Source organism: Eptesicus fuscus, chromosome 23, assembly GCF_027574615.1.
Source record: "Eptesicus fuscus isolate TK198812 chromosome 23, DD_ASM_mEF_20220401, whole genome shotgun sequence".
In the NCBI taxonomy this organism is placed as follows: domain Eukaryota; kingdom Metazoa; phylum Chordata; class Mammalia; order Chiroptera; family Vespertilionidae; genus Eptesicus; species Eptesicus fuscus.
This window is the reverse complement of record NC_072495.1, coordinates 254,088-270,380: the sequence shown is the minus strand read 5'-3', so window position 1 is coordinate 270,380 and position 16,293 is coordinate 254,088. Positions and strand designations below refer to the sequence as shown.

The window sequence follows — 16,293 nt, the reverse complement described above, 5'->3', positions numbered from 1 at the left end:
AAACTAAGTGCTGGTCCTCCAACCAGGAGTGAGTCAGAGGCTAAGCCTCCTCTGGGCCCTGCTTCAGATGCAACAAGAGAGGACACTGGGCCAAGTCCTGCCCAAATCCAAGACCTCCGCCTGGGCCCTGCCCAAGGTGCGGGAGGGAAGGCCACTGGAAATCAGACCATAGCCTGGCCCCTCCAGGTTGCACCTCAGCAAGGCCGTACTCTGGATCCGGTTTGGAGCTCCCAGACCTCCTGGAATTAGCCACCAAAGACTGAAGCTGCCCAGGCCCTGATAGGGCCCCACAGACTTACATCACTAGGACAGAGCCTCGGGGAACAACTGTGGTGGCAGGTAAGCCGATCTCCTTTTAATTAACACCGGGGTCACTGCCCTCTCCGAATTCGCTGGGACCCTTGTCCCCTCCTCAGTGGGGGTTGACAGGTTAGTCTCACAGTCAGTAGCCACCTCACCTCTACACTTCATCTTACTAAATTCCCCCTCATCCACTCTTCTTGCCCAAATGAAACAGTGCAGACATCCCCTCATAAAGCCCAGCTGTCCCCAACGACAGTCACCTACTTCAATTTCACTCTCACCTCATAAAGCCATGACGTTCCTTAGTCTGTGAACGCCTTATCTCCTCCATCACTGTCCCCTCCACTAAACAAGAAATACTCTCCTTTCTCAGGCTCACTAGGTACTCTCACCTCTGAGTTCCCAACTTCAGTTTTCTTGCAAAGCTCCACTATAACATGACACAGCCAAGGGACTCCTCACTGAGCCTTTAAATCCCAAGACCAACATTCTCACCCCATTAATGCTCTGACCTCAGCGCCTTCTCACACACACACACACACACACACACACACACACACACACACACACACACACCTCTTTTTCCAAAGAACAACTTTATTTACTACAAAACTACACTTACTTAATAGTCCGACTACTATAAGAAGCTGAACTCATTATCACCCAAACCTTAGCATGTTATCTCTAAGGAAAAATGTGGCAGTTTTAAATCCAAGTGGCTAGAGGCCTGGGAACAGACTGCTAGGCCCACTCCCTCCTCCCCCTGCCTTTTCTCCATCCTCATTTCCTATACATAATTTTCCAAAGTCTTTGGAAACTCTGAAACTTTGGAACATTGCTAGATTAAATCATAAACATCTAAAATATTCCAACAAGTTATAAATTCACCTGATTTTAGCTTTTATTACAGAAAATCTACAAAGTAAATTTAGAACTGTTAATATAATGTCTAGTGCTTTGTTGAAGATATATTTCTTAAAAGTGAGAATGTTCATCAATGTCAATCTAAGAAATGCTGGCTGTTTACTTTTAATTATCATTGGAAAATTAAGATTTAAAAATTGTATGGTTTTAATAATGGAAGGCATGGACATGCATTTTTAAAGAAGTTTAATTAAAATTATAAAAATGTTTATGAAAATTACAAAAGGTTTGTAGGGAAGAATATTAAAAAATTATATAAATAGCACAAACCAGTGAGCCAGGACAAGCAGAATAGAAAAACTGAAATAATAAAAAAGCAGTTCACAGCCATCTAGTAAATCCTATCTTCCCTAAACTAAGGACACTTAAAAATAAATAATTTAAGAATAAAACTCATTTTGGTATATTAGACTACAACCCTCCAAATTAATGTCTCTTTCCTTCCACCAGACCATTGGTCATAACTCTTGTTCTAACTTTTATCCCAGTAATACTAAAATGTATAAAACAGTTTGTCTCCACCAGGTTACAAGCCCCACTTGTGCTCAGGAAATACCACCCCTAAACACCATCAAAACCTCTTTTTGTGCCCAGGCCTCATTGTCCCTGACCCCCAGGGCAAGGGCAATAGGCCAGATACAAGTATAAAATCTCACCAGAGCAGAAAGCTCCAGATGCCTAGCAAGGGGCAAAACTGAAAAAAACAAAACAAAACAAAACAACAACAACAACAAAAACCTTGCCTCTAGAATACCCTACCCTCCCACTAGCCTTCCTGAGAAAAATAGCCCTCTCACGTATCAGCCAAATGGCTAATAAGTTGTATACCCAGTACTCCACATTCCTGCAGATTGTTAGTGACAGCATTGCCCTTCCTGGCACAGACTATCCCATCTGAACAGTGTGAGATATTTTTGACCTCATTACAGACCTCTGGCTCCAGGGCAATTTACAGGGTTTCTCTTCAGATCTCATCTGTTTACCTTCGTAGTGCTTCAAATCTCGCAGATCTCTTATATCCCTAAAATGATCCCCCTACTCACCCTAGACTATATATAGCCCAAAAGGGAGGGGTTTGTTTAATTGTTGACACCTCCTGTTGTTTTTATCTAAACTCTACAGATCAAATAAAGGAAAGAATACAGTGCATTCTACAGAATACGCAATGGCTCAGGGAGGTCAGTCAGGACATCATAGAGCAGTCCATATGGTCCAGCCTACAAGCAGCTCTGCCCAAATTAACCTGGTTTTTACCCCTCTTAGTCCCCCTGACACTATTTCTCCTCCTTTTCCTCCTTGGGCCCTGCATTTAAAAATTAGTTGCCAAGTTTATAAAAACAAGATTACAAGTCTTAATTAAGACAGTAGAACAGTTTGTCCTTACCCAGGTAAAGGGACCCTACAAGCCTGTACCCCAGGAAATAATCTAAATTTACTCCTTAGGCATGCACGACAACCCTTCTCATGCAGGAAGTAATAAAAGAGAAACGGCGACCCATCCCCCTTCTTTTCCTTTATATATACCCTTTAAGATGGAATGAAAGGGTTAAAGAGAATAAAACAGGGCAGAGGAAAACTTATTGTGCTTAGCAGATATCTTGCAGAAAGCTTGCAACCTTGAGCACCGCATAGCCCAGATAATCACTAGCCATCTGATGCTGGGAGGAGCAAAGGATGGACCAGACACTTAGGTCAGCAGAGTGGCTTGCAGCCAGCAAAGATGAATAAAAACCTACTTCTCCCTGCTCTCTTCGCTGATACCTTTCTGGGTCTCAGCCCACTTATACCCAGGTGCCCAGAATAAAATCTCTTTTGAAACATTATGGCCTCATGTCATAGGTATGTGACTCTGGCTCACCCTGAACCTTTCGGTATCCCTTGCTCAGGAGATGTATCAGAGAAAAGCATTGTTAAAACAGATGCCAGAGATTTTACTGCCTAGGCTTTCTTCTGAAAGTTTTATGGTTTTCAGTCTTACTTTTAAGTCTTTAATCTACTTTTATTTTATTCTTGCATATGGTGTAAGAAGGTGGCCTAGTTTTATTATTTTTTTTGCATGTATCTGTCCAATTTTCCCAAAGTCACTTATTGACTGTCTTAACTTATCTGCATATTATTGCCTCCTTTGTCACATATTAATTGACCACATAGGCATGGGTTTATTTCTGGATTCTGCATTCTCTGTGATCCATTGATCTATATATAAATGTCTATCTTTATGCCAATACTATGCTGTTTTGATTACTATAGACTGGCAGTATATAGTGTGATACCTCCAAGTTTGTTCCTCTTTCTCAAAATTAGCTATGGCTAGTTGGGGTCTTTTGTGGTTCCACATAAATTTTTTATTTGTGCTAGTTCAGGGGAAAATGCCATTGGTATTTTGGTAGTAATCGCACTGACTCTATAGATTGCTTTAGGTAGCATGGACATTTCAATAATGTTAATTCTTCCTATCTATGACCATGGTATATACTTCCATTTATATCTTCTTCAATTTCTTTCTTCACAGTCTTATAAATTTCTGAGGACAAGTCTTTTAGTTTCTTGGTTAAATTTATTCCTAGGTAGTTTGTTTATTTTAGACCATTGTAAATGAGATTATTTTCTTAGTTTTCCTTTCCAAGTGATCATTATTAGTGTATAAAAATGAAATGGAGTTGTTCATTATATTCCACAAATGAGTGAGATCATGTGATATTTATCTTTCTCTGCCTGGCTTATTTCACTTAGCATAATGCTCTCCAGATCCATCCATGCTGCTGCAAATGGTAAGAACTCATTCTTTTTCACCACAGTGTAGTATTCCATTGTGCTGATGTACCACAGTTTTTTAATCCACTCATCTGCTGATGGGCATTTAGGCTGTTTCCAAATCTTAAGTATGGTGAATTGTGTTGCTATGAACATAGGGGTGCATATGTCCTTTCTAATTGGTGTTTCTAGTTTCTTGGGATATATTCCTAGAAGTGGGATCACTGGGTCAAATGGGAGTTCCATTTTTAGTTTTTTGAGGAAACTCCATACTGTTCTCCACAGTGGCTGCACCAGTCTGCAGTCCCACCAGCAGGTCATGAGGGTTCCTTTTTCTCCGCATCCTCGCCAGCACTTGTCATTTGTTGATTTGTTGATGATAGCCATTCTGACAGGTGTGAGATGGTACCGCATTGTCATTTTGATTTGCATCTCTCAGATAATTAGTGACTTTGAGCATGTTTTCATATGTCTCTTGGCCTTCCTTCTGTCTTCTTTCGAAAAGTATCTATTTGTTGCCCATTTTTTGTTGGGTTGTTTATTTTCCTTTTGTTAAGTTGTATGAGTTCCCTGTAAATGTTGGAGATTAAGCCCTTATCAGTGATAACACTGGCAAATATGTTCTCTAATGCAGTGGGCTTTCTTGTTGTTTTGTTGATGGTTTCTTTTGCTGTGAAAAAGATTTTATATTTTGATGTAGTCCCATTTGTTTATTTTTCTCTTTAGTTTCCATTGGCCCAGGAGCAGTATCAGTGAAGAAGTTCTTTCGGCATATGTCTGAGATTTTGCTGCCTATGGATTCCTCTGGGATTTTTATGGTTTCCCATCTTATGTTTAAGTGCTTTATCCATTTTGAGGTTTTTTGTATATGGTGTAAGTTGGTGGTCTAGTTTCATTTTTTTTGCATGTATCTGTCCAATTTTCCCAACACCATTTATTGAAGACTGTCTTGACTCCATTGTATATTCATGCCTCCTTTATCAAATATTAATTGAGCATAGTGGCTTGGGTCAATTTCTGGGTTCTCTATTCTATTCCATTGATTTATATGTCTGTTCTCGTGCAAGTACCAGGAATGTTTTGAGAATAGTGGCTTTGTAATACACTTTTATATCTGGTATTGAGATCCCACCTACTTTGTTCTTCTTTCTCAGGATTGGTACAGCTATTCATGGTCTTTTTTAATTCCAGATAAATTTTTGGAAAGTTCGTCTTAGGTCTGCGAAATATCCCATTGATATTTTAATGGGGAGTGCATTGAATCTATAGATTGCTTTAGGTAGTATGGACATTTTAATGATGTTGATTCCACCAATCTATGAACATGGCATGTTCTTCCATCTGTTCATGTCTTCCTCTATCTCTTTTTTCAGTATCCTGTAGTTTTCCGTGTATAGGTCTTTTACATCCTTAGTTAAGTTTATTCCTAGGTATCTTAATTTTTTTTTTTTTGGTGTGATGGTAAATGGGATTGCTTTTCTAATCTCTTTCTGTAATTTCATTATTGGTGTATAGAAATACTACATTGCCAAATTCATTTATTAAGTCTAATAATTTTTGATGGAGTCTTTAGGGTTTTTTATGTACAGTATCATGTCATCTGCGAATAAGGACAGTTTTACTTCTTTTTCCAATTTGGATGCCTTTTATTTCTTCTTCTTGTCTAATTGCTATGGCTAGCACTTCCAGTACTATGTCAAACAGGTGTGGTGAGAGAGGGCATCCCTGTCTTGTTCCTGTTCTTAGGGGAAATGGTTTTAGTTTTTGCCCATTAAGTATGATGTTAGCTGTGGGTTTGTCATATATTGCTTTTATTATGTTGAGGTATGATCCTTCTATTCCCACCTTGCTTAGAGTTTTTATAAACAAAGGATGTTGGATTTTGCTTTTTCTGCATCAATGGATATGACTATGTGATTTTTATCTCTCAATTTTTTTATGTAATGTATCAAGTTTATTGATTTGCAGATATTGTACCATCCTTGCATCTCCGGGATAAATCCTACTTGGTCATGGTGTATGATCTTTCTGATGTATTGCTGGATCCGATTTGCTAAAATTTTGTTGAGGATTTTGGCATCTATGTTCATGAGGGATATTGGCCTGTAATTCTCTTTCATTGCATTGTCTTTATCTGGTTTTGATATTAGGGTGATGCTGGTTTCATAAAATGATCTTGAAGTGTTACTTCCTCTTGAAATTTTTGGAATAGTCTGAGAAGGATAGGTTTTAGCTCTTCCTTGAATGTTTGGTAAAACTCCCCTGTGAAGTCATCTGGTCCTGGGCTTTTGTTTGCTGGAAGCTTTTTGATTACTGCTTCAATTTCTTCCATAGTTATTGGCCTATTGAGCTGTTTAGAATCTTCCTGATTGAGTTTGGGAAGGTTGCACTTTTCTAGGAATATGTCCATTTCCTCCAGCTTGTCTAGTTTGTTAGAATAGTTGTTCATAGTATTTTTTAACAATCCTTTGTATTTCTGTGGTGTCTGTTGTTATTTCTGCTCTTTCATTTCTGATTTTGTTAATTTGTGTCCTCTCTCTTTGCTTCTTGGTGAGCCTGCCTAGAGGTTCATCAATCTTGTTTATCTTTTCAAAGAACCAGCTCTTGGTTTCATTGATCTTTTGTATTGTTTTTTTGGTCTCTATATCATTTATTTCTGCTCTGATTTTTATTCTTTTCTTTCTTCTACTCACTCTGGGATATTCTTGTTGCTCTCTTTCTAATTCTTTGAGTTGTAGAGTTAAATGTTTTATTACCATTTTTTCCTTGTTTTTTGAGGTAGGCCTGTAGCGCTGAAAGCTTCCCTCTCAGGACTGCTTTCATTGTGTCCCATAGGTTTTGGATTGTTGTGTTTTTATTGTCATTAGTTTCCAGGATGTTTTTAACTTCTTCTTTGATCTGTTTGGTAACCCAATCTATGTTTAATAGCATGCTATTCAGCTTCCAAGTGTTTGAATTTTGGGGGCTGCTTTTATTGTATTTTATTTCTAATATTATGCCATTGTGGTCTGAAAAAAATGCTTGATATGATTTCAATATTCTTGAGTTTGGGGAGACTTTGTTTGTGACCTAATATGTGGTATATTTTTGAAAATGTCCCATGTGCACTTGAGAAGAACGTATATTCTGTGGCTTTGGGGTGAAATATTCTGAAGATGTCAATTAAGTCCATCTGATCTAGTGAGTCATTTAGGATTGCTGTTTATTTGCTGATTTTTTTGTCTAGAGGATTTATTCAGTGATGTCAGTGGTGTATTAAAATCCCCTACTATCATTGTATTGTTGTCAATCTCCCTTGATATCAACCAGGAGTTTTTTTGTTTTGTTTTGTTTTTATGTATTTGGGTCCTCCTGCATTGGGTGCATATATGTTTATCAGGGTTATATCCTCTTCTTGTATCAATCCCTTTAGTATTATGAAATGGCCTTATGAATCATTTGTTATGGCCTTCGCTTTGAGGTCAATTTTGTCATATGTAAGTCTTGCTACCCCAGCTTTTCTTTTTCTTTTTTTTTCCATTTGCCTGAAAGATATTTTTCCATCCCTTTACTTTCAGTCTGTGTGAGTCCCTTGTTCTGAGGTGGGTCTCTTGTAGACAGCTTATATATGGGTCATTTTTTTCCCCATTCATCCACTTGATGTCTTTTGATTGGAGCATTTAGTTTGTTTACATTTTAAAGTTATTATTGAAAGGTAATTGCTTGTAGCCATTTTTATTTTTTGTGTCTGTGTACTTTCTTACCTTTTTATTTCTTCCTTTTACACTAGTCCCTTTAGCATTTCTTGCATTGCTGGCTTGGTAGTGATAAATTCTCTTAGCCTTTTTTTTGTCAGTGAAGGTCCTTATTTCCCCTTCAATTTTGAATAATAGCCTTGCTGGATAGAGTATTCTTGGATTCAGTCCCTTGCTTTGCATCACTTTGTAAATTTCCTTCCATTCTTTTCTGGCCTGATGTGTTTCTGTTGAGAAATCTGATAATCTAATGGGAGCTCCCTTGTATGTAATTTCCTGTCTCTCTCTTGCAGCCTTTAAGATTCTCTCTTTGTCCTGATCATTTGCCATAATAATTATGATGTGTCTTGGTGTGGGTTTTTCAGGTTCTTCTTGTTTGGGACTCTGTGCTTGTGTGACTTTTTTCTTCCCCACATCAAGGACGTTTTCTGACATTATTTCTTCAAATAGGTTTTCTAACCTTGTTCCTCTTCCTGTTGTTCTGGCACCCCTATTATTCGTATGCTGCTTCATTTCATGTTGTCCCATAGCTCCCTTAGGCTCTCCTCCTGTGTTTTAATTTTTTTCTCCAATTGCGGTTCAGTTTGGGTGTGTTTTGCTTCCCTGTCTTTTAATTCTCTCATTCAGTCCTCTGCTTCTCCTAGTCTACTGTTGAAACTTTCCATGGTGTTTTTTATTGCAGTTATATCACTCTACATTTCTTGATTCCAACATAAGTTATTGATTTTGTCATGCATTTCTTCTTGATTCGTACATAAGTTGTTGACTTTTTCCTCCATCCAGTTTATGAACTGTATGACCTTTATTCTGAATTCTTTTTCTGACATACTGCTTGCCTCTGTTTCACTTTGCTGCTTTTCTGGCAATTCCTCATTTTCTTTCCTTTGGGGGTTTCTTTGTCTACCCATTTTTGGTCTTACCGATTGATCTAGATGTCGAGTCATGCAGGAGCTGCTTCTTTGGTAACAGTGGCTCCTTGGGCTGTGGTTGCTCCTCAGGCAGTCACTGAAGTGGCTGCTCCTCAGTTGGTAGTGGCTCCTCTGGTGGGTGCTGTTCACAGCAGTGGTGTCTCCTCTGGCTGGTGGGGGAGGCTGCTCGCACAGCTGCTGTTCCTTGGATGGGGGTGGGCTGCTCGCGTGGCTGCTGCTCCTCAGACAGGGGCGGACTGCTCACATGGCTGATGCTCCACGGATCAGTGCTGACTGCACACTGATGATGTTCCTCAGATGGGATTGGCTGCTCATAAGGCTGCCACTTCTTGGACAGGAGCAGGTTGCTTGCCAGGCTGGTGCTCCTCATACAGGTGCAGGCTCTTTGTGCAGCTGCTGCTCGTTGGATGGGGAATGGGCTGCTTGCTTGGCTGTTGCTCCTCAGGTGGGAGTGAGCTGCACATGCTGCTGCTGCTCCTCGGATGGGGGTGGGCAGCTCACCCAGTTGCTGCTCGTCTGTTAGGTGCAGGCTGCATGTAGCTGCTGCTCCTCAGACCAGTGCGGGCTGCACAGGACTGCAGCTTCTCGGATATGGGCGGTCTGCTCATGTGGCTGCTGCTCCTTGGACAGGGTATGGGTTGCTTGCATGGCTGCTGCTCCTCAGGTAGGAGTGAGCTGCATGTGCAGCTGTTGCTCCTTGGCTGGGGGCGGGCCACACACCCAACTGCTTCTCATTGGACTGGTGCAGGCTGCATGTGGCTGCTGCTCCTCGGACCAGTGTGGGCTGTGCAGGGCTGCTGCTCCTTGGATGTGGGAAGTCTGCTTGTGTGGCTGCTGCTTCTCGTTCCGGGGCGGGCTGCTCAGGTGGCTGCTGCTCCTCGAAATGGTGCAGCCAAACACAAGCTCCAGGACATACTGGAAACAGACTTTTCGACCTGGGCTTCGAGGTGCAAACATGGAACAAAAATCTATACGGAACTGATAGAAACCGTGCACAGACCAGGCGGCCTGGGAACACGTGTCTGTCCTGCCTCCTTGAGTGCTCTCCTCTGCACAGACCAGTCAGATGAAGATGCAGAGCTCTGTGGCTAGTTAAATTATACACTCTGTAGATACTATACCGACTTTAAAGTTACACATAGACCAGGAGATATCCATCAGTTCATTTGGATCAACAGACCCTCTGGCTGGGACGCTGAAGACCAACCGGGCATGCGGAGGAGACCCGCCCGCGCCGTGCGGCTCACTGGTGGGCACACTGCACGTCTGGGCCATGGTGGCTGCTGCTCTCCTCATCGGAGCTGTCGTTGTAGGCCTCGCATCGCTGCCCGCCTCCTGAGCCCCAGTGCTGTCAATTCCTGAAGCTCCACCTCCTCTGTGTCTCCGATGATGTTCAGGACTTCTGGTCGGGATGGCAGAAGGTCTCCTAGTTCAGAAAGCTTGTTGGGGCTGACCCAGTTGTTCTCAGGAAACTGCATGTCAAACTTTATGTACAGGTTGCCTTTCTCGAAGTGGTTACGATACTGTGGTATTCCTTCACCTTAAACCACCCGGATGCACCCCGCTCGATGACCTTGCCAGGTGGGTACTTCACCACGATCTGATGGGCATTGAGGTGCTTGAATTTGAACTGGAAGCTGCTGAGGGCCTCCACGAGGCCTATCTTGTACGTCATGTGCAGATCATTGCCATCTCGCTGGAACACCTCATGTTCTTTCTCTTATAGCAAGAGAACGATGTCTCCTGGCTCCACTCCAGGGGCCTGGTCTGCTTCCTCCGCGAACGTGATCCTCTGGCCACGCTTCATGCCCTTGTCCACATGGACCTTGAGAATCTTGACTTCTTTAATCGCCTTCTTCCCTTCGTACTTTTTACAGCAGTTCTTCTCATTAATGACCTCTCCTTCTTCCGTTGCAGTCGGAGCACAAGGACTGCATCTGCTGCACCATCCCCGGGGCCAGCTGTTGGATCATGATGCGGATGCCATGACCCTGGCAGGCACTGCTCTTCTGAGCAGCCCGTGACTCTCCACCTTGGCCACTGCATGCACTGCAGAGCGCGTTCTTGCTAAGCTGCAGTGTGGAGGTCTTGTCATTATACAGATCTTCTAAAGACACTTTGAGTGGATGCATCATATCTTCTCCTCTTCTGCCATTTCGACTTCTACTCTGATTGCCCATGAAGCCAAACAGTCCCCTACCGAAAATGTGAGAGAAGATCTCATCCATGCCACCACCTCCACCGCTGCCTTCCCAAAGGCCTTGTTCTCCATATTGGTCATATAACTTGCGTTTCTCAGGATTTGATAGTACTTCATATGCAAAACTTATATCTTTGAATTTGTCACCAGCATTTGGATTCTTATCAGGGTGGTATTCCTTGGCTAATTTTCTGTACGCCTTCTTCAGCTCGTTCTCACTGGCACCGGGCAGCACGCCCAAGATGTCATACGGCTTCATGTCGACCATGTTCGCCATGGCAGCTGGCCGGGTGGCGCTTGGGCAGGAAGGCAGTGGAGCTGACGGAGCGGCGGAGCAGCGGCGCCTTTGGCAGTTCTTGACTTGAAGTTGAACCTATGAAGGGCCTCCATGTTTGAGCCACCACTCCTGATGGGCATGGGACAGAGTCAAAGATTTCCCACCCTGTCAGCAGCATGTGCCATGCTCTAGCCACACCCGAGGGCACATACACTCAGCGTCAGGTGGCCTCCAACCGCCAACTAGACCTGGAACCCGGAGCTTTGGGTGCTCAGGCACCATCCCTGGAACATGATTCTCCCCAGTAAGTGCTCGCCTCCTCACCTTGCTTAGGCTAGGCTTCTGCTTTGAGCCCCACAACAAAGTTTGAGTCATCGTCCCTGTAATACTCTGAATCCATGTCCGCCCCCCCCCCCCCCTGCTCCAATTTCCTAACACACCCAGTCAAGACCTTATTCTGAAGCTCCATCCAACTGTTGTATATATTTTTTCTGCCTTGCTCCTTTGGGTCCAGCTCCCTAAGATTGGAGATGCTTTCTACCCCCAGTGAGGTCTGCTGCCTGGGGGTGACGTGACACTGGAGATCAGTCACCAGCCTGGTTAGTTTCCCTTAACCTGACTCCCAGCCCTGCCTCATCCTGTTCTAAGGTGACAGGGCTCTTCAAACAGTACCTGCTTTACCTATAACAGCCTGTCAGTCCTTGCCTGTCACTATGTTTCTTCAATCATCTGTACCACTGCTTGCTTCTGAAGGCCCAATCCTTTGCATAACTAATTTCAGAGAAAATTTAATCCTAGGTGGTAGCTCTCACATGCTTTGATAAATTATTGACTTTCACAATTAATTTATAAAATCAGAGGCTGAACCTTTTTCCCCTCTTAAAAACAAAATGATTGAATTTTCATTTTCTGTAGAGGAAGAGAAAGTCTGGAATAAAGACCCTGTTCTGACTCCCAGGTTCCTGGCATTCATCATTCAGCTTATACTGCTAATGGGATGTGAGGTCCATGTGTGCCGGCGGGGGGCGGGGGGGGGGGGTGTCTGCATGCAGGCAAACTCGCAGATAGAATGATCTGGAGATGTTTGTAAATCAGCTTGGGAAGAATTGCAGGACTCACTTAAGGGAAAAGCTGAAGCCCAAGTGGACCTGGGAGGTGCTGTGTGGTAAGCAAGGAAAATTGTTTTACCAATGTTGGCAGCAATTCACCCTCTTTCCAGGCCAGAAAGATGATGACTGTTGGCATGAGACAACAGCTTATGGCTGTTTTCCTCAAAGAATAAAAAAACAAGTGGCTATAGTGTGAACAGGACAAAATTTGAAGGATATTAGTAAGGGCTTTAATTTTATTTTGAAGCAATGTGAATTCCTCTAAGCAAGAAATAGGCACATTAATTATTTATGGGGTTCTATGAGATCTTATTTGCAGAGCAGGAAAATGAGCATGGGAAAAAAGATGTTTTCTCCTACCTTAGCTAAAACTCATATGGCTTAATTTGTGGTTGGGGTAGGTATTTGAAATGAAAGGTCAAAGGATATCACAGAGAAGAAATCTCTGTTTATATTGGTCACTTGTTCTAAATTCTGCCCTGAGTATGAACTTAATTTTCCACATAACGGTTATGACTATGTATGTGTCCCTGCTCAAAGACATTTTACAAATGTCTGAGTGAATTTCTGATAGTTAATGTAACTATATCATTATTGGTTAATTCTGAATTGTTTACATCTGGGTTATTCACTTGTGATCAATGTACAAACACTTCTTTTTAACCTCAGCACAGTCTGGTTCGATGGAGAAAAGCAAAGGACTGAGAATGAGAAGACTGTAAAGGAGCTTGCACAGTCCTTCACATGCAGAGAATGGTCAATAAAGACTAGTTGTTATAATTATTACTGTGATATGTATCCACTAGACATACAACTTTAGGCAAAGCCACTGCAATCTCTTATATATAAAAGCGGCTTGTTTATTTTCTGGGATGATGGCAATGATAAATGATAAAGAGAATTAAAAATGCTTTGATCCCTGGCTGGTGTGGCCCACCAAAAGGTGGCGGGTTCTGTTTCTGGTTAGGGTACTTGTGGGAGGCAACTGATGGATGTTTCTCTCACATCGATGTTTCTCTTCATCTCGCTCAAGCAATAAAAAATGTTTTGAAAAATTAAATATGACAATTTAAGACATGGTCACTTCCCTTATCTCCCAACAAGCTTCTGAAACTCTCTCATCATTGGCTGGTGCCTGACCCTGGGACACAAAGTGGTTTTATTATTCACTGAAAGAGGTAGAATAAAGTCAGGAAAATCCAATGTGTACAGGGAGATGTAATCTAAAGTAAGCTAAATACAAGAGGATTCTGGCTTCCTCCAGTTTGGGTGTTTGATATCATAGCTTGGCCTCCAGCAATGGGGATAACTGCCTGTGGGCTCTGTCAGGTCCTTCATCTCCTTAAGGAGCTGGCCTGCTATAGAAAGCACTTCCACGTTGGGCTCAGGAAGCAGCAGTTTCAGGGTTACCTGTAGGTTGTATCAACACTCAGGTTGGCTGCAGCTAGCTCTGACGGAGGCATCCACGCAGGTAATGTGTTCCCAGCGACCCATTTTGTCCACTCAAATAAGCCAGGCTCTACACGGATCTTCAAGTGATTTTCTTGTTGTAAACCTTAGAGGTAAATAAAATGAAGGTGAAGGAAACACCACTATGTTCTCAGAGAAAAAGCAAATAGAAGCCAAATTGTGATAAAAATTCTGGTCAACCTTCCATTCTCTTTTCAACCAGATACTATTACACTAGTAGAGTAAAATAAAGTGGAAGCATGTGGGTTTGGACCAGGTGATTAATTTTGGGAGTTACAAATGTATGAGTTGAATATTGGGCGACACCACCAGAATGGGCATATGCTAGCTTGAAGTGGTATGTGATTTAGAAATAAACCATAAGTCATATCCCCATAACTTACACAGTTCTATGACTGCTACGATTCCTTTTCATAAGTGCCAAGACTGTCTTAGGAAGACACTTGAGAGATTCTCCTAGCATCCACTAGTCTACAGTAGCTTTCACTTTATTTGAATATCATGTAAATTATTCACTTTCTTATCAGAGCATCCAATGTTGATTATTTACAAGTGCCAGCATACAAGTTCGTGTTTTATTGCTGTGTAATTACCCTCAGAGTGGGGAATTGGCCCCTATTAACTCTCTTTATATTGCCTTAAGCCAAGTTTTTCTATGCAAATTTAATACATAATGGATTTTAATATGTAAATACATTCTGGTTTACTTAAGACTAATGAATAGCAGTCTAATACAGTGTAAATTATTTGTAGGCTCAGCTATTTCTGGCTCATTCCTTTGTTTGGTATAAGTAAACAGTCCCACATGGTTTCTTCTAGTTTTCGTTCCAGTGAAACGAGAATGGCAATCCCTAGAGCTCAAGCTCCTAGGATTTCAGGGTGAACGGTGAGCACCTTTATAGCAATGGTGCTTTTACATTCCCGTGAAGAAACCAGATGACTGAGGTTTGCAGGCACCAGGACCACTGCTCCTTGGAGCAGGAGGAAGAGCACCGTGGGGGAGAGGCCCTGTTCAGGGCTCTGCAGGCTCTAAGCAATTGCAGACAACAATACTTTACATGCCTGCAATTCACCCAAGAAAAACATTTTCAAAAAAATTATTTGTATACATCCTTTCATTACACTTTATGCTGGTAGCATATGGTTCGGGGACTTTTATAGAGACATCTTCCAAAAGAATCATTGCTAAAAATTCCAAATTTGAAGCTTTGACTTAGCTAATATCCCATGAGTCTAGGAATCTGCCTGGAGACAGACGGATGGACTAGTTGACCTTTACCAAGTCTTACCTTTCAAGATGTTGTGTGCAGTCTGAACACAGCGCAGGGATGGGGAACAATAGACATGGTCAATAATGGCGTTACTTTCTAATAAGGCTTCACCTGCAAAGAAAACCAAAGGAGAATCAATCTGATGGACTCAGCCTCCGCGTGGGCAAGGGGTAGGGACCTGCTGACCTCTCCTTTTCTGGGAGGGATTACATACAGCCAGCAGTTTCTGCCTTTTTTCTTTGTTTGTTTGTTTCCAACAAATCCTTTGATAGAGATTTATTTGTAGGCAAAGAAGCCAAAAGACTCTTTCATCTTTTCCTTTCCTTCTCTCTGGTGTTACCAAGTGACAAAGTGTCCATCTAGATCTAGAAGCATGCTAATGCCCTGCTTTCAAGTTTGTCTTAAAAGTAGGAGGGTTTATATTCTCAAAATTGGGTCTTGATTTAATTTTATCCTGTGCTAAACATATTCATGGCCATATTCTTGGACACCAGAGGTAAATCTCAACACCCAAAACTTCAACACTGTCTCTTAGAACCCACTCCTTCCCTCCACTCCAAACTCCCTCACAGTGATCAAGGTCTTGCCCGGACCGGTCTTTATTCATCATCCAGCCTCCTCTGTTGCCCTGACCACACTCGACACTCTAGAAACTAGACAGCCTGTCCCTCCACACCCCATGCTGCTGTTCGTGTCTCCTAAGAGCAACAGGAAGTCAGAGACTAACCCTTCCCTCCCTCCTGCTCCTTCTCTATCCAGCTGGCTTTGACTCAGATTGCAGCTTACCTCTCTTCCCCACTTTTTTGCCCTCATAATTCTTTTTCTTTTGACTAGAAGATTGAAATCAATGTAGTCTTTATAAATCCTGTTTTTCAATTACAGTTTACATTCAATGTTATTTTGTATTAGTTTCAGGTGTACAGCATAGTAGTTAGGAAGTCATACTTGCAAGATGTCCCTCCTGATATTTCCTGTACCGACCCAGCACCATACACGGTTATTACAATATTATTGACCGTATTCCCTATGCAGTACTTTACATCCTCACAACTGCTTTGTAACTACCAATTTGTACTTCTTAATCCCTTCTGTAGAGAGCGCCTGGGAGAGCACCTGAGCAAAGGTTGTCAGCTGAATCTAGCACTGTCAGCAAAGCCATGTCCTGGAAACATACCTTGCCAAAGGCAGGAATGTTGTCAGTCCTGACCTTTAGCTCAGGCACCAGGGGTTGTGTGCCATTATCTAGGTTCACTCAGGTGCCAGGGGCAGATGCAATTATCTGGGTCCAGCCAGGCCTGACAATTATGAGAAGCCACAACAAT

At 42.2% G+C, this 16,293-nt stretch overlaps 1 protein-coding gene across 1 annotated transcript in view; it reads right to left on the bottom strand.

Annotated features, from left to right (window-relative positions):
* Positions 1–16,293, bottom strand: part of UBASH3B (ubiquitin associated and SH3 domain containing B) — a 158,466-nt gene that overhangs the window by 9,126 nt on the left and 133,047 nt on the right. The window contains exons 10-11 of the mRNA XM_054712552.1: positions 14,990–15,082; positions 13,641–13,785 (exon numbers count right to left, since the gene is read on the bottom strand). Coding sequence (XP_054568527.1) covers positions 13,641–13,785; positions 14,990–15,082 — 238 coding nt within the window. The remainder of the gene's footprint in view (positions 1–13,640; positions 13,786–14,989; positions 15,083–16,293) is intronic.